This window comes from Camelus bactrianus, chromosome 10, assembly GCF_048773025.1.
Source record: "Camelus bactrianus isolate YW-2024 breed Bactrian camel chromosome 10, ASM4877302v1, whole genome shotgun sequence".
In the NCBI taxonomy this organism is placed as follows: Eukaryota; Metazoa; Chordata; class Mammalia; order Artiodactyla; family Camelidae; genus Camelus; species Camelus bactrianus.
In genome coordinates, this window is record NC_133548.1 from 35,831,039 (window position 1) to 35,853,247 (window position 22,209).

At 49.6% G+C, this 22,209-nt stretch overlaps 2 protein-coding genes across 9 annotated transcripts in view; one reads left to right on the plus strand and one right to left on the minus strand.

The window, feature by feature from the left end:
* Positions 1–18,648, minus strand: part of OTOG (otogelin) — an 86,062-nt gene extending 67,414 nt beyond the window's left edge. For 3 of the 5 annotated variants that reach the window (XM_074372292.1, XM_074372294.1, XM_074372291.1), the window contains exons 1-16: positions 18,071–18,647; positions 17,326–17,386; positions 17,101–17,161; positions 13,549–13,624; positions 12,511–12,603; positions 12,174–12,328; positions 10,613–10,731; positions 8,761–8,966; positions 7,792–7,922; positions 7,416–7,522; positions 6,898–7,007; positions 6,378–6,506; positions 5,420–5,528; positions 5,070–5,116; positions 4,800–4,945; positions 262–394 (exon numbers count right to left, since the gene is read on the minus strand). In XM_074372292.1, the coding sequence (XP_074228393.1) occupies positions 262–394; positions 4,800–4,945; positions 5,070–5,116; positions 5,420–5,528; positions 6,378–6,506; positions 6,898–7,007; positions 7,416–7,522; positions 7,792–7,922; positions 8,761–8,966; positions 10,613–10,731; positions 12,174–12,328; positions 12,511–12,603; positions 13,549–13,624; positions 17,101–17,161; positions 17,326–17,386; positions 18,071–18,167 (1,780 nt within the window). In that variant the 5' untranslated portion in view covers positions 18,168–18,647. Of the gene's footprint in view, positions 1–261; positions 395–4,799; positions 4,946–5,069; positions 5,117–5,419; positions 5,529–6,377; positions 6,507–6,897; positions 7,008–7,415; positions 7,523–7,791; positions 7,923–8,760; positions 8,967–10,612; positions 10,732–12,173; positions 12,329–12,510; positions 12,604–13,548; positions 13,625–17,100; positions 17,162–17,325; positions 17,387–18,070 lie in introns of all 5 variants that reach the window. The other 2 variants (XM_045523943.2, XM_074372295.1) reach the window with 2 other exon arrangements.
* A 2,428-nt stretch (positions 18,649–21,076) lies between these two features.
* USH1C (USH1 protein network component harmonin) overlaps positions 21,077–22,209 on the plus strand; it is a 44,967-nt gene continuing 43,834 nt past the window's right edge. For 3 of the 4 annotated variants that reach the window (XM_074372296.1, XM_045523907.2, XM_045523908.2), the window contains exon 1: positions 21,077–21,233. In XM_074372296.1, the coding sequence (XP_074228397.1) occupies positions 21,198–21,233 (36 nt within the window). In that variant the 5' untranslated portion in view covers positions 21,077–21,197. The remainder of the gene's footprint in view (positions 21,234–22,209) is intronic. The other variant, XM_010964797.3, reaches the window with a different exon arrangement.

Here is a 22,209-nt window from a genome sequence, read left to right on the forward strand (position 1 = left end):
GAAAACAGCTCCACTCATATCCTAATGTTAGGAGTAGCTATCATACTGCTGTGAAGCCTACAGTCATGTTAGGGTGGAAACAAAATACATTTTACAACCCCAGAGTCCATATTCCTGGGACCATAGTGTCCTCCCTGGCCTGATTCATCCAGTACTAGAATGTGAGCTCTTGCCCGTGTGGCAGTGCCTTTGGACAGAAGAGCCTGGAAGAAGAGCCTGAGTCACCAGCTTTCAGCTAGCTCTTGTCCCCCAGAGTCATACCGTCTGTGTAGGGTGGGGTGACCTTGTACTGGTCAAACAGAAGGACATCACCCGCTTGGGTCAGGGTCACCTGCCTCCGGGGGTCCTGATGTAAAATCACTGACACTGACTGGACACAGACTCCATCCTGGTTCTAGAAAGAGAGAGGAAAGCCAAAGGGTTAGGGTTAGTCTGTCTTTCCTGCTGGTCCCAACAGAACCCTCCAAAGGCAGGGATTTCAGCATAGTTTGAGGCCAAGGGAAGGTTCTTCACAGTGACAGAGGCTCAAAGGACATTAGGGGTCCTCTAACCAAATTCTTTCATCTGGGGAATAGGAAGGCAGAGGCACAGACTGGAGGAGGTTGGTGGCAGAAATTGGATAGTACAAATAAAACTGATAATCAACTCTCAGGCTTTGACACAGAGCAGAGATGGACCCCAGATGGCTCAGAGTTTAGCCTCAGAAACACTGGCCTCCCCACTTGACTGTAATCCAGGACTTTAATTTTCATCTTTTTATGGGTGTTTGTGTAGCTCTTTCCATGTGTCACATCCTACAGAGAATCAAGCTCCACTCATTAGAAGGCAGAAAATGAGCTAATATTCTCTGGGCCTCAGGTTCTCATCTCTGAAATGGGTGGTACACATTGGGCCCATTCATACCTCCCTTTCACAGGAAGACAGTCACAAAACCACGCAGTGATGAACGTGACAGATATCATCCCTGCCCTCATGAAGAATACGTATTCATGTGGGATACAGACATTAAATAAGTAAACAAAGTTGGTTAATTATTGTGATCAATGCTGAAAACAGGCGTAGGGTGCTAGGAAAGCATATAGTGAGGGAACAAGACTTAGTCTGCTGAGATAGGAAAGGCCGTCCTAGGGACTAATAATAATGATGTAAAAATAATCATAATAATAAAATGCTTAGTAATACTACATTATTATAATAACAGCTAACTTTAATACGAAGTTATAGTCAGGCACTGTTCTAATTTTTTTTTAATATATTTACTCAATCATTATAGCAATCCTATTCAGTAAGTACTACTAACAACCCCATTTTGCAGATCAGAAAACTGAGGCATAGGGAAAAAGTGCCATTTGAGCTGAGATCAGAAGGATGCATAGAAGCTAGCTGGGCAACAGAAGGGGAGGAAGGAGACATCCAGGCAGAGGGAACAGCCTGCAGAAAATCCTTGACACAGGACGGCTTCTAATGTATTCAAGGATGTAAAAGAAGACTAGAGGGGCCTGAGCCCACTGGGCAAAGTGGTTTAAGATAATGTTCAAGATGTAGGCAGGGGCCAGCTTAGGTAGAGTTTTATAACATTTTTGGATTTTATCCTAAATCCAAAGACAGCCAGAGGAAGTGTAACAGGAAAGTGATACAATCAAGTGCTGAAATGAAATGATCAGACCATGAAATGTTTCAGAAAGACATTGTGCAAAAAGTTACCACCTTCCTTCCAAGTTCCTGCCTAAGGGGACAGAAAATCCCTAAAACAGCTCAGAATCATCATGCCTAAAACATCATCTTCTTTGCCAAACCCACTCATCATCTGGTCCCCTCTGGATATGTTACTGGTGCAGGAAGAAAGTCTGCACCCTTAAGTCAAAGCCTTAGGTTCAAGTCCTTAGGTTCAAATCCTGATGTCACTGAAAGCCATGAGACTCTAAAAAACTCACTTAACTTCTACAAACCTCAGTTCTCTCCTCTGCAAAATAGAGATGCAACAACATGTGGTTGGTCCTACCTGATTGGATTCATATAAGAAAATGTGCTGGAAATACTTTGGGGTTGCATTTGTCAAAGCCCACAGAACTTTACAGCATAAAGAGTGAACTCTACTGTGAGTAATTTTTTAAAATTATGCAGGTGGTCAGGGGATCCCAGGGTGAAATGCAGTCCATGACAAAAGAATATAACTATATTACAAATATATGAAACAATCTCACTGAAGAGGGTACATGGAAAGGTGTTGACCTACGTAACTTTGGAAATAAGTGGAGTTTGTAAGACCAAGAACAAAACGAATTGTGCATAAGCACTAGTTGATACTCTAGTTGATAAAGTTATATCCCATGGAGATACCAGATAATAACCTTTATATTCTTCTACATGTATACTGGGATTGAACAATTAGGTAAATGAATGGGTAAATAGTGGAAGCCAGGTTTCTCACTGTTGGAGTGGGTGTTTACAGAGAAGCAAGGAGTGAGGCTAGAATGATCCATGCAGTAATGGATTAGAGCTGGAACATCAGTATGAACTCATGATTAGCACATATAAATACAAATGGTTATTTATAGAACTGTTTATAGATATGTGTATATATGTTGGTTAGACAAGGAAATGCAAGGGTTATACAAATATTTCCTTTCTCTGTCAGCTGAAATGGCCTAAAATAAATGATATCCGAGTAGCAATGAGCACACCTAGTGCCCAGATCTTGATTTCTGATACCATTCTCTAATAAAAGGAATCAAAAAAGGCCTGGTAATATTTTTGCAGAAATGGCTGATTCGAGGACTGGGACCAGAAATACTACAAGATACTGGTACATCTTGTATGGCCAGAAAGTAAGGAATTATGTGCACACTCGCACGCGCGCATGCGCGCGCACACACACACACAGAGACAGAAGTGTGTCAAAGGGACACAGGAGCCAACTGAAATACTGCCTAATGGCCAAAGCTAAAACAATTTGAGTAACGAAATTAAAAAGTATTTAATTATAACCCAAATTATAAAATAAACACCCATGAGTGCATGCTGATGTAAATGATTGAATAAATATATCGGGGAGAAAAACAAGTCTGCAGAAAAATTCCAAATAATTTACGTAAATTCTCTGCCTTCAAGGAGGGGAGCATAACCACCAACTCTTTAACTGTGAGCTGAACATAGCGTCTTTCTTTCAAAGAGAATAGCATAGAAAGGGGGAAAGAAGAATAACTTTTTGTGGCAAGCACTACCTCAGCTTGATGATCAAGGTCAACATCAACCGTGGTAGGCCATGTTGATAGTGTATGCCCATGGTAAGATGCGATGAAAATGACACTCTACTTCTGATCTTCCTCCCCAAACCCACAATCCCACTCTGACCATGAGAAAAACATCATACACATTCTAAAAGAGGAGTATTCTACAAAATAAGTGACCAGTATTCCTAAAAACTTTTCAAGGTCATCAAAAATGAAGTCTGAGAAACTGTAACAGCTAAGAAGATTCTAAGGAGACACGGTGATTAAATGTAATGCAGTACCCTAGAATAGAAAAGTGACATTAGGTGAAAAAACTAAGGAAATCTGAATATGGTATGGCTTCAGTTACTGATAATGTATCCATATTGGTTCACTATTTGTAACTAATATAAGATGTTAATAATAGGGGAAACTGGGTGTAGGGTATATGGGAACTCTATCTTCACATTTTTCTGTAAATCTAAAGCTGTTCTAAAATTTTTAATTCTACTTTAAAACATGTTGAAGGCTTGTAAATACTACGCTGATTCTGGGGTGGGTATGTTAAGAGGCTGTGACAGGCTTCCCGGACAACATCCAACCTTGGTCAAACCCAGCACCTCCTCCTGCTGGCTGTGGGGTGTCAGGAATCCCCCAAACCTCTGTAAGCCTGTCTCATCATATTTAAACTAGGGAGAATAATAATAATTAAGAATAAAGAATGATAATAAATAATTAAATTAATAATAAATTAATTTAAATTTAATTAATTTAATTAATAAATTAAATTAAATAATAAATTAATAATAAAGACTACCACGTGGGGGTATTTTGAGCCTTAAACTAGTTGCTGTATGCAGAAGTAATTAAAGTTCCAAGCACTGCAGCCCAGAACGGTCCTTATGGGGTCAGCACTGCAGTCAGCTCAGGGACAATGCAGTCACCACTGAGAGGCAAACAAACTCACATCTACCCTAGACCTGCAGGCTGGCCATTTTCTCACAAGTGGCTGACACATCTCAGGGGTCACCTCCTCTAGGAAGCCTTTCCTGATGCACCACCTCCTCCCACATGACATCTGGGTGAGACAATAACAAGGAAAAGTTCCTCCATAGAGATCTACTCTGTACTGGCCATGTTGTCACAGCTCCGATAACATAGTGGGCTATGGGGCTCACTTGTCTGCCTCAGCCACCAAATTACAAGGCCCAGGAGGGCAGAGCCAAGTCTAATTCATCCCAGTCTCCAAGACCCAACACAGCTTCTGGAAGAAACATGTTCAGTATATGCTGAATGAATGAATGAATGAATGAATACAGAGATGGTGAAGGTACAATCCGAGGAAGGAGAGAAAATTAAGTTGAATCAGACCCACTTTAGAGATTTTTTTAAAACACTGAGGCCCAGGAAAAGGAAGTGACTTTCAGCTAGCATATGTTCTGGAGCCAGAAGCCGACCTGCTGCCCCCTGGCTCTGCCCAGGAGTGGAGAGCAGGGCTGTGTAAGGACCTGAGGCCTTGCCCTAAATCCCCAACCCCTCTAGGGGGGCAGAGGGCAGGGGTGGAGGGCTGGGGGTCCTTGTCCTTACCAGGCCACACGGGGCGTTCTGCAGTGTCACCATGAAAGTGCCCGAGGAGCGGCTCTTTGCCAGGATGTACTGACATGTGGCAGGGAACGTGTAGCGGCGACCGTCAAATGTTGTGAAGTGGATGTCACCAGTCACTGAACACTCAGCTGAAGGGCAGAGAAAGGTGGCTGACCTAGGGGAGCTGCCTCCTGGCGACCACCCCTGCCCTGTGGCTCTGAGCTGTGGGACTAAAGGGAAGGGGTAGAGCATCAGGTGGGGAACAAGACGTACCTGGGCAGACAGATGTGCTGCACATCCACTTGCCCGCAGTGCATGTGCTGAAAACAGAGACGAGGGAGGCAGGGACTCACCCCACCCCACGAGGCAGGCAGGGACTCACCCCACTAGGGTAGACATTGGAGGGTCCTCAGAGGATCCTCCTGCCCAGCCCTCAGTCTTCCCATCTTTAAAACAAGTGGTGGAGATTCCACCCACAGATTGCATGAGCTGTCCTGCAACTCCGAGATGCTAAGTGAGTGCCCTCTGTGGTCAGGCTCCCAGACCCCAGATGGACAGCCCTGATGGAAAGCCATGAAGCCACCCTCCTCCCCCTGCCCCCACCCCCAGGAGTAGACACGGACCAGGCATTGCAGTCTTCTTTCACCACAGAGCCAGTTGGGTACAGGGTCCCATGGAACTCACAGGGACACTCAGCTGGTGCCACGCAGCCCCCATCCTCAAAGATCAGCCCTAGGATGACAGCAAAGGCCCACCTCTGCTCCTGTTCACAAACCTTTCATGGCTCTCCAGAGCCTGTGATAAAGATCCCCATCCAAGCTCTTTCACCACTGAGCCCACTTTCACACTTTATTCTGTATAAATGCTTGGCTTAGGCCAGATCTGAATCCCTTCTGAGCAACTAATCCCGCCTCCAGATTTCTGTTCAGACAATGACCCACCTCAAAGTGCATACTGACCAGCTTCTCCTCCTCACCTCTAGATGTCACTGCATCTAGAACCAGCTTAGGTGCTGGTTCCTCCAGGAAGCCTTCCCTGACGATCTCTCTCCACAAATGAATTCCTATATCTCTTCTTGTCTGAACCCCTGAGCTGGTCCTCACCACATTATGCCTTTGACTGGATTCACATGTATAAGTATTTTATCACTGCAACCACAGTCTGATCCCTAAAGTCAATGACTGTATCTTTATATTTTTTTATCCCAACCCCAGCCCAGCCAAGTGAGTTGCACACTATAGATGTGCTGCAAATTTGTACACCATGAAAAACAGTATGCAGATGAATGTTTAAACAAATGCATGTGTGATAAATGAATAAATTGATGACTGAATGACTTGTCCTCATCTACACACCTTAAAAACCTCAGGCCCAATAAAATTAAATACCCTGATGAGCCTCTCAAGAGTCACAGTTCTGCCCCTACCATCACCTCCCTTAAGCCATTCATTCATTTGTTCACATATTGTTTGCTCCTTCCTTCAGTCATTCTACAAACAGGCATCCTCTGAGCCCTTGCTTCACGCCCACCCATGCCGGGCCAGTAAGATGCTGCCAGGCACCCATTCCATCCCTACATACCATCAGGACAGTAGCAGCCATCCACACAGGCGATCTCACTGTCCACACAGGATGCCCGGGGCTGGCAGGAGGCAGGGCAGCAGGCTATGCACTCATTGTAGATAAAGGCCTTCTCCTTGCAGTGCACCGCTTGGAAGGAAGGGAGCAGTATGCCTGTCAGCTCCCTTCTGGTCCCAGCTCTGCCAGAACCGACCCAGCCTCTATCCCAAACCCTAGGGTGCGGGTGGGAGGGCTTTGATTTTCCTGATCTCCTAGTCCCTGTGGAAGCACTGGGTGATCAAGAAACTAGTGAGAGACCTAGGAGGCTCTGAGAAACACCCTTATCTCACTCTGTGGCCCCAGGCCAGTCGCTCCCTCTCTGAGCCTCAGTTTTCCCATCTGTCACATGATGATGAAACCTCAGGATTTAAAGCTCTGATAACTGTGGTTCTTAGCAGGGCAGGACATTGAGCTGAGGCCTGGGAATGCCACTCACAGCCCCAGGACAGAACTTGTCCGAATCCCTCCAGGCTGCACCTACTGCATTTCTGGAGTTGGTTCCTCCATCCCTGCAGGGGCCGACCTGCCTGGGCACATGCCCGGGCATACTCCGCCAGTGCCCGGCACCAGGTGGCTTCATCACCCGCTGATCTGTGCAGGGAAACCGAGGGTCACAATGGAATAAGATCCAACCTGCAGCCAGGCCCCCAGCACCAGACAGAGACTGCCGGGGCTCAGGGCACCCCTCCTCACCACACAGCGGGAAAAGGGAGCCAGGGAGGGCAGCGAGGTATACAGATCCTTAGACTAGAGGCAAGAAACCTGGGTTCTGGTCTCAGCATTACCCCTGTCTTATGTGATCCTGTGGGGGTCAGGCCCCATTTCCAGGCCTCAGTTGAATAGGGAAGGTCTGTCCTACTTATGCAGATAAGAATTTCAGAGCTTTGGGAAGCATATCTGTTAGTACCTGGTATTACCCACATGCTTAGCCCCCACCCCAATACTGGGAGAGGTCTCCCCACAGCCCAATACCACCTTCATTCCTGGCTGCCCACTCACTGGCAGAGATCACTGGTACAGCTGGCCATGAAGGGCAGAGGGCTGACATAGGCATGGCAGGCATCAAAGGGGGGCCGCAGTAGCGCCTCACAGCGGTCGTACACAACCTGGGGCAAGGGCCAGGAGCAGGGCTAAGGGGCTGGCAGGGCCAGGCACAGCCCTCTGACTTCGCCAGTCCCATACAGAGCCCTAGCCTGGGCCCAAGGGAGAGAAGAAGAGGGTGGAGAGGAGACAGAAGGGGCATGAGCACCAACAACTCTGGGTCCCTGTGGCCAATAACTTTCCAAGAGGTAGACGGAAACCAACTTAAGCCAGGCATTAGGGTAGGGCAGGGGGAGGGTGTGGGAATTGGGGGGGGTTTCCCCAGGATCCAGACCTGCATGGTTCCTAGGCTTTGCTGCAGACATGGTGGGCGAGGCAGGGAGGAGGTTGTGGGTCCTGGAGGCTGGTTAGGAGCCTGCTCCTGCCAGCTGTGCACAAACTCAGCCACATCTTCCATCAGCTTCCCTGTAGGGGAGAACTAGTATGACCACAAGTCGGGAGCTGGGGAGGGGGAGGGCAGGCAGATGATGCCAAGAGGAGGGCAAGGAAGAACCCAGTCTCCTGAGCTTCCATCCCAATCTGCACTTCTCAATGGAGTCATTCTCCTGAAAAAGCTATTTGGCAAAAATAGTCAAGAATGCTCAAGACACTATGAGTTCCCTGGAGTGGCTCCCTACTGCTCTAAAGCCAGGAAAGCAATACCATGCAATCAAAAGAGAACTAATGTGTGAGCCTGAACAAGCTCCTGTACCTCTCTGGACCCGAGTTTCCTCATATGAGAAACAGGACAAATAGTCTCCTTGTGAATTTATTGCAGGGACTAAATGAGATGAGGTATGTAAAGTGTTCAGAGTGTTGTGGCTGCTCAAAGGCATCACTTCCCTTCTTCTGGCCAGAGTTGCCATGACTGAGCCTGAACACTTCACTTCACTTCTTGCCACTCCAGCTGGAGCCATTCTCATCCTGGCTCTTTCTGGCCCTCTGTACCCTGCCCCCACAACCCCCTCCACTCCACACACACCTTGGCAGGGTCAATACCACCTAGCAAAGTGACCTTTAGATCCTCACACAACCCTTGTAGGAATTCTCTTTATGACTATTTTACAGATGAGGATACTGAGTCCAGAGTGGTTAAAACATGCCTGAGGCCACACACTTGATAGGAAGGGGTCCCTGGCCTCCCACTAGGTCTTTAGTACCATGACCCCAGGGCTCTGCCCCAAGTCCCTTTCCACCCTTCCCTGCTAGACCTGTCCCCCACCCCCACCAAAACCCCTTGGAAGACACCTGCCCTGCACCTCACCATAGCGGGTCACCAGGTCGTCCTGGGGGTTGGCGTTGTTGTTCCCACACAGCCCATGGGTCCAGCCCAGGAACTCTGGGCTCATTTTAATGTAGACAGCCGAGGCACCATCCCAGGCCAGTGTGAAGGCCGACTGATGCCGCACAAGGACATAGCCGGCAAGCCGCTGCAGACGCACATTCCCCATCACTTGCGGTAGTTGGACCCTGCAGGGCATGGCCAGAGCTTCAGGGCATCCACACAACCTCCACTGGCCCAGTCCTTCAACAAAGGACCCACCGTCCCCTACCTGCAGGACCCACCAGCTACACAGGATCTGCCTCACCCATCAGCCACTGTACTATGGGGCCTGAGGCCCCTACTTTCCCTCCCCCTGACTTCTTGGATACCTGGAATTTCACAATTAGAAATAAGTTCTTTTGTTTTCATAGTTTTAAAATTATTTTTTAAAACTGCAATTCCCTTGGCAGGGATAAATCTTAGAGTGACTGAATTGTTCCCTTCTCCTAGACAGGAGAGATGGTATAAACAGATAACTACTTTGCTTATTTTTTTGGTAAGAAGCAAGAAAGGGATGGGAAGAGGAGAAAAAAAAAAAAAGCCTAGAGAGAAGGCAAACAGGAAATGAAAGAAAAGATGCAGGGCTACAGCAATCTTGACACAGTCCCAATTTTACTGGCATAGGCTCTCCTAGTCAATCTGGAATTTGGCAACTTTCACCCAGCTGAAAATCAGAAGGAAAACTAAAGAAGTGTCTAACCAGTCAAGGCTGGTACCAAAAGACCCATCCACCAGTGCTTCATTCATGGGAGAAACCCTTGGGCCTTTAATTCTACACTCGGCCCCAGAAAGCTTGGTTACTCAGCTTCCAGGTCTGAAGCAGGAAATGAAAAAGGGGAAAAGGGTCAGTGCAGGAAGGTCCCCCCACAACAACATGAAGTGACATTGGACAGCAAGGGAGGGAAAGGCCAGTGAAGAGTAGTTGCAAGAAAGATTTCAGAAAGGACCACAGTCTGGAGCCTTTTGGTGTAGGAAGCTGGGTCCTCAACCCTTGAGTGGTCCCCTAAGCATCCCTGAGGTCCCAACAAGGTAAGTGACATTCAAAATGACCCTATTGGGGGGAGGGTATAGCTCAGTGGTAGAGTGTGTGCTTAGCATGCATGTGGTCCTGGGTTCAATCCCCAGAACCTCCATTTGAAAAACTAGATAAATAAAAGCTCCTATGTCACATTACCATATATAAAATAGATAAACAACAAGGACCTACTGTATAGCACAGGGAACTGTATTCAGTTTCTTATAATGAGCTGTAATGAAAAAGAAACTAAAAATATATGTGTGTGTGTGTGTGTATATATATATATAACTGAATTGCTTTGCTGTACACTTGATATTAACATTGTAAATCGACTACACTTCAATAAAAAATAAGAATTAAAAAAATGACCCTATGTCATCAGAAAAGGGTGAAAGTGTGCTCAATATCTGCTCTGAGGAGGCTTGAAATATGTATGATACATTCAAGAAAATTTCCTTCAACTTGTCAAAGAAAAAAAAAATATGCATGTTTATCACAGTAAACTCTCAGCTATCTGGGAAACTCGGCTATTGGCCTGAAAACCCACTGTCTGGAAAGGCACAGGGCCTGAGAATTCTAGAAAATCTTGAAGGACTCATCTTTTTGCAAACCCAGCTGACTGGAAACCCAGCTGGCCTGCCCTAGGGGTGGAAACTCTGCTGTTTGCCCCCAGAAAACAATTTCCTTTGGGCTTGAGAAGGAAGGATGCACACCCATCCCCCACAGCCTGCGCCAAGGAGCAAGGAGCTCAGAGCAGAAAGTGTTAATAGTTACCTTGTGCCTCCGTAGGTGACCTCCTTGGCTAGATGGATCTCCTGCTCACCCACAAAGAAGAGGCTGACAGACCTGGAGCAGGTATAGGGGGAGGAGCTGCACTGCGGGTCATTGTGAACCTGATTGGCAGAGAGGGGTTCAGAAGCCAGCATGCAGATTCCTGCCACACACCTGTCCCTGAACTTTGGTTCTGGGCCCCAGGGAACCCCGCTGAGCTTCAACTAATGCTGATGGCCTGTCTGCTGCGTGCCAAGCACCCTTCCTCTGGGATCTCTCCCAGTCCCCACGACACCACAGGGAGGTCAGAGCTATCTTTTTTGCATTTCAGAGAGGAGGCAATCGGTGCTCAGAGAGGTGACGTGAAGAAGGTTACACACACACAGCCAGGATTCTAACCCAGTCTCCAATGACTCAGATTCTAGGGCTCTTTCTAGTATATTGTGCTGTCTCACCACTTCACACTCACACAGAACACACAGCCCTCCCATAACACTAGCAAGTGCAGCCCCATACACACAGGCACACATGTCATTCCTGTGCTGCCTGTCACATACATGTCTCCTCTGCCCCCTGCTCAGACAGAACCTATACTTCCAAGGCCACAGGACCCAAGGAGGGGAGGTGTGGGACTCCCAGAGCTTAGGGCAAAGTGTCTGCCAAGTGTGGAAACCGGTCCCATGAGAGAATGAATCTTCCACTAGACTATCATTAAATGTGGTTAAGCAGGCTGGAGCCACTTCAACTAAAAGTGGGAGGAGACCAATCCAGAAATAGACTTTTGTAAGAGAAATACAATGACAAGGTAATGATGTGGAATTTTGGTTCTGCAGAGAGGAGTCCCTGAGCCCTCTCAGGAAGCCAGAGCATCCAGAAAGTCTTCTTAGAGGAGGTCACCCTAAAGTGAGTCATCCAGGACCTCTACCATTTCCTCTGAGGCATTATACTCTTTCTTATCTAAGGTCCATAGCATTCAATGTTCCCTTGGTTTAAGGTGTTCTCATGTCCTCCCCCAACCCCATCCCTGCACCCCTTCACTAGGCTAGCTCCAATTCATTCTTCAGATCCTAATTTAAATACCACTTCCTTCAGGAAGCCCTCCTTGATCACCCTCCCTCCCAATAAGCAAGGTTAGGTTTCCATCGTATGCTCTTCTAGCATTTGGCATTTCTCCTCTGTTACACACAGTTGTACTTAAAATGAATTCATTTGATTTGATGTCCGTTTTCCCCATTAGAATCTTAGTTCTGTGAGAACAGAGACCACATCTGGGTTGTTCACAGAGCCAGTACCATGCCTTGTGCCAGGAAAAGAGTATAAGTATGCACTTAATAAATACTTGAAAATGAGGGACTAAGTGAATGAATGGCCAGGGACAACCAGGAGTGCATGGGTGAGCGAGAACTGTGGAGCCCCCAGCTCCCTCTGTGTGGAGACGCCCTGGGTGGGAGCTGGGAGGAGGAAGGAAAGTGCCAGCCTCTCTATGACAAGCAGAGCCCAGGCCAGTCCACCCTTCAGGGCCCAGTGGAACCTTCCTGGACAGACAGGGCAGGGAACACCTCACCTGGATTGAGAAGGTCTGCCCCTCAGGTTCATGGCACCCCACCAGTGTGTAGCTGCCCTTCCCAGACAGGTAGTAGTAGAGGCCATCAAATGTCTCCACGTGATGCTGTCCCCACGCCCGGCAGATGCTGTCCCGTTCAGGGCCTGCATTGTACACTGAGCCAGGGAAGAAAGAACCTTTCTGTGTAGCAGCAGTGGGCCCCAAGTGAGAGGCTGGTGGGTTCTGGTCCTGGCAGGGCCACCTTCATTCCCCTCCAGCCCAGACCCCTAAGTCTCAGGCCCATGGATTTCCCTGTACCCCTGGCCCTTCCCAGAGGTGGAATGGAGCCCAGACCTACCCATCTGGCAGCGTGGCCCAGTGGCATTGAAGCGTCTACAGTCACAGAAGGCTGGGTACACGCACTCGCCCCCATTGAAGCAGGAGAACAAGTCTGCAAGGGAGACACAGAAGACACCTCCCCATCAAGCTGAGACTGACAGAACCCAGTGATGCAGCACCTCCCTCATGCTGGGGCCCCAGGCTCCAGCCCTTCCAGAGTTACATGGAACTCAGATACGCATCACAGGTTGCCCCAACTTTCCCCAGCAGCCAGCTTTAACTGGGGCAGGAGTAAGGTGTCTCAGACAGCTGCCTGGCCCCCTCCCTGGCAGGCTGTGGGGTGGGGTCTCAGAGTACCTGCCTTCAGTACATATCAAGTGGCCCCCAGGCTGGCCCCATCTGGGCCTTCAGCTTCCTAGGCTAAAAGTTCCTGGCCGCCAGGCAAGGAAAGCAAAACTGAGAATATGGAGCGTGTGGGGTGAGCAGGGAGGCTGCCCAGGGATCTTCACATACTGCTCTTCCTCACGGCTCCGGGCTCCGTAAGCTCAGAGGGAGAGCCCAAGGCATAAAACAGGGGATGGAGAGGGGCCTCACACTTGGAATGCAGTAGAAGGGAAGGCCACAGAGAATAAGAGGACAGAGCAGAACAGAGTGTGGTCAGGGAAGGAGCCGTGATGTAAGAGGAGGGACCACAGACAGAGGAAGATGAGGGGAGAGGTCATGGACACAGGACAGGTGAGGGAGAGACCACAGAAAGTAGAAAGAGACCACAAAACAGGATGATGCAGAGCAGAAAACAACTATCAAACAAGAAGCTCAATCTCACTGGAGTCAGTGTCAGGGGGGAAGCCGCAAGGCCACGGTCACGAGAACAGCACACTTCCTCAGCCAGGAAGGAGGAAGCAGAGTGGAGTTGGAGGCTGGGGCTGGGGAAGATGGAAAGAGACCCCATGCAGGGAAAACAGATCACAGGAGGCCCCAGAGAAGTCCCAGGCTGTCCTCATAGGTCTCTCTGCAGGCTAGGGCCTCCCTCAGACCACAGAGGAGGGGCACTTACAGGATGGTGCACATTTGGCCCGGTGGAGCCGCCTTTCCCAGGAAGACATGGCCAAGGAGTTCAGGGCTTCCGCCTCCTTTTAAAGAAGGAGAAGGAAGAGAACGCAATCAAGGGCTGAGCTCAAGGAGGGCAGCCTCCCTGGAGGCCACATCCCTTCCTGTCCATCACCTTGGTGCCCCAGTCGCCCTGCCTCCCCAGGCACACCTCTGAGAGGTATGGAAGGCAGGATTTTTCAGGCCTGCCCTAGGTCAGGAGGAGTGAAGTCTGGTTTACACCCTCCTCAAGTGGGTACATCTCAGTAGCAGGCTGGGGAGGCCTGTAGCCTGCACACACCCCTTCCCCTCCATGCTCCAATGTCCCCCTGCCTCCCCCCACTCCCTCCCTCCCTAGCAAACCTTTGTGTCCTCCACAGCCCAGCACAAAACCCCCTTGTCTGGAGAACAAACCAGACACCTCCTCACCACAGAAACCACATGGGGCAGAACTAGGAAACAAAGGCAGCCCCTCACCCCAGGGCAGGGGAACATCCCTTCCATCCCCCACCCAACATTTTGGGCTCTTTTAACAGCAAAAACAGTGCCTAACAGATCACTACCCGCTGTTCTCAGAGTCAGGACTCTCCCTGATACCACATATCTGAAGTAGACACAGGCAAAGAGCAGCTAAGAGATCTTATTTTTCAGGCCAGAAATCCCAACACATGATCTCTCAAGATAAAAAACCATCTAAAATCAGGACTGTCCCAAAAATCATGTGTGTTCAGTCACCACAAAGCTAGCGTATGTCTTGGGACTCTGGTCTGAGATGTCCAGTGTCAGCCAGGACTAGACCCTGGGCACAGTAGGAGCTTCCCTCTCAGACCCTCAGCCCCCCGATTTGTACAACATCCCGGACTAGGTGGCCAGCCTGCCCAAGGGGCAGTAAACAAGTCGACAAGGCACAAACCACACTGTGCGTGCTGGTCTCATGTGTCTTCTCCCTCCCTGTCCTCTAGCAAAGGACGTGGAACATAGGAAGTACTCAGAACCCCCGGCCGCTGGAGCCCAACCCCAGTTCTTTGCCCCCCCTGAGGACGAGTCTCTCCACCTCTTCCCTGGCACTTATCCCCTCCCTCTTCACTGTCCTGCTGACCCCCTGGGAGGTCACTGGCTCTCCCTGGCCAGGTATCAGTGTTCTCACTCACTCCCTGGTTCCTGGGTCCTCCCTGGCTCTCTTTACCCTGCATTCTAGGCTGAGCTCCAGGAGTTGGGCCAGGCCTCCCACCCTGGTCGTTATCAGTCTCACTGGCGCTTCAGAGACCACAGGAGATGGGAGAGAGCAGCAGGTAAACAGTCATCACCAATGTCCCTCAGGTCCAAAGAGCTTAATTCAGCTTGGTCCTGGTGCCTCCTCTCCCCTCCTCGGCCCCACCTCAGATTGGCCTCGGAGACCAGTCTTGTGAGGGTAAGACAGCCTGTGCTACAAGTCGAGGGCTGTGCTAGTTGAGACCATTTTCTGGAGAAAAATGTTAAATCCTGTCCAAATAATTCATCTTCAGTATAGATCAGGAGTTCTTAATCACATTCATGCCATGAACCCCTCTGACAACCCAGTGACACTTATGAGCCCCTTAGAAGAAATGTTTCTAAATACCTAAAATAAAACATAAGATTACAAAGGAAACCAAATATACTGTAATGTGTTATAAAATATTTTAGAAAAATGGGTGACTTAGTGCTTCTTTATTAACACATTAAATCACAAGACCAAGCAGCAGGTCTTATCACTGCCAGAATTTGGGAGCAGTGAACATCCATGAGATCTGGAGACAGCAACAACGATTCCAAGGTGCTAGGAAAACATCTGTCATTTCTACTGCTGATACTCTGTGGTCTGTAGTTGCCAGCAGTAATTAAAGGGAAGGTGAAATTTCAGTTCCATTGAGGTTTCTGTAAATAATACTGAATTTTTTTCCCCCATCCAAGTTCATGGACCCCTGGTCTACACCATCCATTCTCTGGAGAATGGCTGAGCTCTATAGGAGTGAGGAAGCATTGAAAGGAAGGGTGGTCAACTGCTGGTCTGAGACCCCCTCTCTCACTGATGGGGGCATTCCAGGCAGAAGCCCACAAAGGATTCCCTAAGTTCACTAAGTTCACTTTCTAACTAATAGCCTCATTCCTCCCCACCCTCCCCCCACTCCAGTAGCCTTAAAGGAGGGCCACTCTAACCTTTTGTTTGCTCTAAGGAGTAATGTGAGAAACCTACTGGGGTTGCCTGGTGTAGATGTTTCACCAAGGAAAAGAGCGGGAGGCCTATCCCTGAATCCAGCAAAGAAAGAAGCCTGCTAGGGTAATGAGGGGCTTCAGTAAGGATCACTACCCAAGTGAAATACAGGGATTCCTGGAGCCCTGTGGGGCATTCATGATACGGGGGAACAGGCTGGTTTCACCAGGAGACTTGGCTCTGCCTGTGCCTGGGGCCCTGGCAAGTCATTCACCTACCCTGATTTCCCCATCTATGAAAAAAAGGATGAAAAAAAGTTTTAATAAAATAAAAATAAATAAAAACAATGATGACATGATCTTTCAATTCAAACTGTACCTGACTAAGATTCTAAAACTGAAGGCCTGGAAAAGTAGGCAAGAGAGAAACAAAACCCCACACGACCCAGACACTAGAAAATAAGTTCGCACCTCCTACCCTGGGGTCTCCATGATCTATTTCCAAAAGGCAGGTATTTGGGACACACTGTTTTCTATAATAAATGATGCTCGCATCCTGCTGGCACAGGAGCTCCCCAGGGCTGGTCCCTAGGGCCAGGGTGCATGAGCCAAGGCTCAGGACCTGGCTTCGAGTGGGCTGAATTTGTAACATGTCTGTGGTTGGAGAAAGGAGACAAATGCAGGCCAAGATTAGAAAGAGAACCTGAGTTACCTGATCCAGAGACCAAAGACGTTTGGCAAAGGGGGAACGCAAAGCACCACCTCTCCCAAAAGCAGAGGATCCAGGGAGAGTGGGCAATAGGGAATAGTGAAGACTCAGAGGGCAGGAGCTCAGGGCTCTGCTTCTCAACCAATCCTTCCTTGTAGACTTACCAGGTGGTCCGGTTTTTGCCTCTCCTCTCTGGTCAGCACTGCTGGGGCACTGCTCAGGGGGTGAAGAGGGGACTCTGACAGGGTTTAGGCCAGGCAGGGAAAAGAGGATGCCACTCTCCTAATTGCTCACCTTCCTACTTTCACCCAGGGGAGGAAAGAGCCCAGCTGCCTCATCATAGCACATAAGTGCCCTCCTCCCTTAAGAAAAAACATTTTATAAGATAAACAGATAAGTAAGCCGGCTGCAGGGCCCCAGGAGATTAGAAAAGTGGAAATAGAAGTATCTTACAAATTTGCATAGTTCAGACACTTACTAGGATTCTTATTTGAATAACTTTCAGAATAACCTTGAACAAACTTCTGAATGACGGCAGAGTTAGCCTTCCCCCAACCTATGACGTTCCCTGCAGGCCTCAGATCCAGACAGAAACAAGACCCTGCCCAGGGAAGCCCCCTTCCGCAGGCCTCCCCTTACCTGGCTTCCCATCCCAGTGGTGGCATCCTCTATGGCAAGGATCGCCTCCTGATGGCTGTGGCTAGATGAGAAATAAGCCTGGACTGGGTGAAGGGATAGGAGTGGGCCATGCCTCCCCACACCCCCAGGCCCATCCCACTCTCTGTGCTAACCCCTGGGGTCACCCACAACAGGAATAAAGATGGGACCACTGGGTGGGGCCGCCACAAGCTCATGCCTACTCACCTGGGATCCTGGGTTGGCTCTGGCTGCAGCTCTGCATTGCCCCGGAGTGTGAGTGCTGCGGCTGGGGAGGGGGATTACTCTCCACTCAAGTTATGCCTCCCTTTGTTGGCTTCCCATCACATGTTCCCCATGGGCTAGGAAGCTTCTACCACACCCTCGGCATCACCACCATTCTCTCTCCCTGAAGCCTTCTCAAATCCATTCTCCTCCTCCTTGGCAACTCTTCAACAAGGGTCTCCCTCCTCCTTCCCACTCTCTGTGCCCCAGTTCTCTCTGGTGCCCCACTCTGGTTCTCTTCCCAGCTTGGGACCCATTCCCCTGACTGTCGCTGGCCTCTTTCCTTCTGCACCTCCTCGCCCCTGACCCACTCCCTGGCTGTCCCCTCACCCTACCTCAAACTTTCTTTCTTTCTTTCTTTTCTTTCTTTCTTTCTTTCTTTCTTTCTTTCTTTCTTTCTTTCTTTCTTTCTTTCTTTCTTTCTTTCTTTCTCTCTCTCTCTCTCTTCTCTCTCTCTCTCTCTCTCTCTCTCTCTCTCTCTCTCTCTCTCTCTCCTTCCTTCCTTCCTTCTTTCTTTCCTTCTTTCTCTCTTCCTCCCTTTCTCTCTTCCTCCCTTCCTCCCTTCCTCTCTTTCTTTCTTTCTTTCTTCCTCCCTCTCACCAACTTGCCCAGGCCCATCCTCCTAACCGTTCCCCTAGCCTGCGGCGTCCCCTAGCCTGCGGCGTCCCCCAGTCCACACCCCTCTCACCGAGAGACTGCACGGGGAAGGTCTCCCCCGCCGGCTCACCCCGGGGCAGCCAGACGCAAGCAAGTAGCAGGCAGAACGCGGACGCCGGGGCCGCCATAAGGGCTCGCGGGGACTGGGAAGCCTGACCGCACGGCCAGGGTTCCGAGAGCCTCTCCAGCGAAGGCAGAGTCACACCTCAACTCGGGAGGCCGCCGTCCCGCTCGCTCTCTTGCCCAAGGGTTCCCTTGGCCCCTCCTCCCAGGCGTTTGGCTCCGCCCTGAGCTAAAGTGACTGGACTGCCCAGCTCATTACCATAATTCAGGCTCCTGGCGGTGGCCCCGCCTTTGCCCTTCGGCTGTCCCTCCCTAGGGGAGGCCGGATTCAGGTCACGCAGCCCTAAGTCCCTTTAGGGAGCAAGGAGGCAGGCGGTTTGTGCAGCAACCAACATCCCTTGCTCCTCAGAGATTCCTGGCTCAGAAATTTGGGTTCTGGAAGCTGCTTACACCAGAGACCCAAGATGCTGGTAGGAGTCTTGTCCTATGCTCTCCTTTTACGTGCTACTTGGTGGTCAGTGGCAGAACCAAGGTTCGCGCCTGCAGAGTGCTAGCTTGTGCCCCCTACTACTCCCCACTACAGCCTTTTGAGTTCCCAAGTCCCCACCCTACCCCCAGTTTTGAGCACCTCTAGGAAATGGATCATGCCTTAGTCCTCTGTATGTCCAGCACTAGCTCAGGCCTCAGTTTGGGAAATGCTGACTGAATGACAGAAGTGTCTCACACTACCATATTATTGCTCCAATCAAGGCAAAACTTTGATGATGATGATGATTATGATAATGATAATAACAACAACAACAACTTAAATTTTGTGAACGAGATATACTCTCTGTTCAGGAGGAATTTAAAAATGGTAGAAATGTGGGTCTGAGAGCCTTAGGAAACTTTGCATCCTTCACTTGAACAGCTAGTGTTAGAACACCAACTAGATGCCAGGCCTTGTAGATGATGGTGGTGATGATAGTGCTGGCCCCCCTAGACCCCTGGGCAGAGGTACACATTTGGGATGCATTAATTCATTCATCTATTCAACAAATTTGTCGAACATTTACTCCTCACCACACATTGTTCTGGGAATAAAATGGTAAATAAAGCACACATATCTATCCCCATACAGGGTATTTGAAGCCATGGGCTTAGATGGTAAGATGAAAAGGAGAGAGCCAAGGATGGAGCCTGAACACCGGTTAAGGAATGAATGAAGGCAGGGTTATCTCTGAGGAAGCTTGAAAAGGAACATTCAGAACAAATCTGACTTCATTTCTTTTCTTTTACTTTAACCTTTGTATTCTGTTGCTTTTGCTACAAATTAAGAATGTTGCCTATGGCCTGAAATACACAGGCTAGCCCATTTTCTAGGCTCTGACCTTTACAAGTATAACACTTTTCCATCCATGTAGAGATAAAAAGTTGCAGAATAAACAATAACATTTGTCTTGCTGGAGATTTATAGGAACATTGTGGCAGGACTTACCTGGACAACTGCAAGAACAAAGGATTTTGGCACAGCACTGAGAAGTCTGCAGCAACGTTTGCAGCAACGAACCACACCCCCTCCCCTTTTAGTATAAAAGAATCCTGAATTCTAACCTGGGGAAGATAGTTCTTTGGGACACTGGTCCATCATCTTCTTGGTCTGCTGGCTTTCCAAACAAAATTTCTGTTCCTTGCCCCAACAATTCGTCTCTCCATTTATTGGCCTGTTGTTCAGTGAGCAGTGCAAGCTTGGACTTGGTAACAGTGGAGAACCAGGACCTAGTGTTGTCCTGAAAGCCAAGAGGGAAGCGTTTTAAGAAGAGAGCCTGCGGGGACAGAGGTCATGTAAAAGAAGAGTTGGGGTGCCAGTGGATGGCATTCCCCCTCTTAAGGGCAATTGCTGCTCTGCCTGGATTCTGTGTGGGAAATAAACAATCCTATGATACAGTTATGAAATGCAGAAAATCAACAAAGTAAGTTGGAAGGATATATATTATGTGTGTCTTTCCTGGACCTTTGAAAATCCCACAAGTCTTTCCCTTTTATCTTTGACTTAACTAGTTAATACTAAGGTGAGAACATGGATGATATTTTTAGGTTTTTCTTCAGGAAGGATTTACATCTTAAACTAGACAATAATTTAGCCAAGGTGAAAACAGTCTGCTGGTAATAACTTCAGCTATTGGGGGGAGGGGGTGCTGCAAAGGGTCTTTAGGCATCCCTGAAGCTACAGTTGTAAGTGTTCACTGATTTGGGCTGCTGTCCATTTCCTGTCCCCTGCCCTTCCACAAGGTGAAAACAAGGCAGGCCTTCAACCTGGGTTAAATCCATGAACAAGCTCAGTAATTAAAGGTGCCCACTCTCTCTATCCACATCTGCTTTTATTACCCCTCTTCTGGCCTCCTCTTTCCTCTCAGTCTTGATTCATCATTGTCTTTGCACCCCAGCACTAGACCTAGGAGTTGGGCAAACTTCTTTGGAATTGAAACAAATGAACCAGATGGGGCCTGGGCCCTGGGTAAAGGTCGGCTATAAAGCAGGCTGTCATTGCCAGGAACTTTCGTGCTTCAGTGAGTATGTGTGTGTCTGTGTGAGACTGGAGGGGTGGGGCACTCACACCCACTGGTTCAGGGCCCTGTGGGACACAGTAAGACCCAGCCCCAAGGAATTCACAAAACCAAGATTTCTTCCAAGTGGGAAAAGCCCACGGAGGAGGCCATAACGGAATGTAAGCAGAAGGTGAGATGCCTGGTAAGGGTGACGGATGGCTTCCTGAGATCCTTTCCCTCAACCGCGTGTGTTTGGGAGCCTTTCCTAGAGCAGCACCAGCCTCAAGTCCAACTACCGCCGCCACCACCGCATACACACACTCCAGCCCATTTGCACCCCAGGGCGTCAATAAGAGGCGACGAGATTCGGTACAGGAGCCTCCCGCCTCCCAGTGGCCCCGCCCCACTCCGCCCGGGCCCCGCCCCGCCCGCCCCGGGCCCCGCCCCATCCCGCCCAGGCGCTCCTGTCGCGGTCGCTGCCTGTGCCGGCTCAGGGCAGCCCGGCCCCCGGCACTTGAAGGAGCGCAGAAGCTAATTTTGTAGCGAGGGGCTCCATCTGGCCCAGCCATGGACCGGAAGGTGGCCCGAGAATTCCGGCACAAGGTCAGAGCTGCTAGGGGCCCCTTAAGCGCCCAGGACCCCGAGGTCTGGGGCAGGGTGGGTGGAAGATGAACAACCACAGCACCACCCCAACCTTTCCCAGCCGGATCTATGGGCTCTGCGTGGGCTGGGACCGGAGGGTCTTGGTTGCCAGCAGGGTTCCTCAGTAAAATGAGGGAGGAGCCCTGGGACTGTAAAAACCCCTAAACTGCTCTCCTGAAAGTGTCCTTTCTCCTGCCCTCCAGGACTGGGACTTCTCTGGGGTTAGAATTCCTTCTATTCTTGGCCTGAGACAGATATTTCTCTGAGATGCCCCATAGTGGGCAAATCCCCCTCCCTCCTAGTGCTGCCAGCTCTGGGCTGCTGGAGTGGGTAGAGAAGGCCTGAGAGGTGAGGACTGGTGGGGAGGGGAACTGGATGTCTCTCTCTGTCCTTTGACCTCAGAATTCTAGTTAGAAACACTTCAGGCAGCCCCCTCCCCACTTAAGGGCATTTCTTAGGGCCTGAAAAGCTGCTGAGGAACTGGTGCTGGCCAGGGGGCAGTGGGAGGAAGGGAGGAGGTTCTGGGAGTCGGCCATATCCTTTAGGCACTCCCTTGTTGTGTCCCTGTGAGGCGCCTCACTGGTGGCCCAGGATCCTCAGAGACCATCACTGAAAGCTACTAGATTTCACCCAGGCTTTCCAAAGCTGTTTCCAGAACTGTGCAAGAGTCACTGAGGCCCTGAGGCCAAAGAAGACCATTTGAAGAGACCCAGCAGTCCTCCCCACCAGGCCTGAGGATGCCTCAGAGCCCAAGGGTGAAGCCAGGGGTGTCTGGAGCTACCCACAGGCCCCTCCTGAGGGACAGGTGACTGCCTTAAGGCCCTCACAGACCCCAGAGGGGTCTTTAGACCAAGCCAAACCCCTTCCCAGGACTGAGGGACAGAGCTCAAGTAGGCAAGATCGAGATTCTTAGCCCCTCTACCACAGAGAGGCCCTG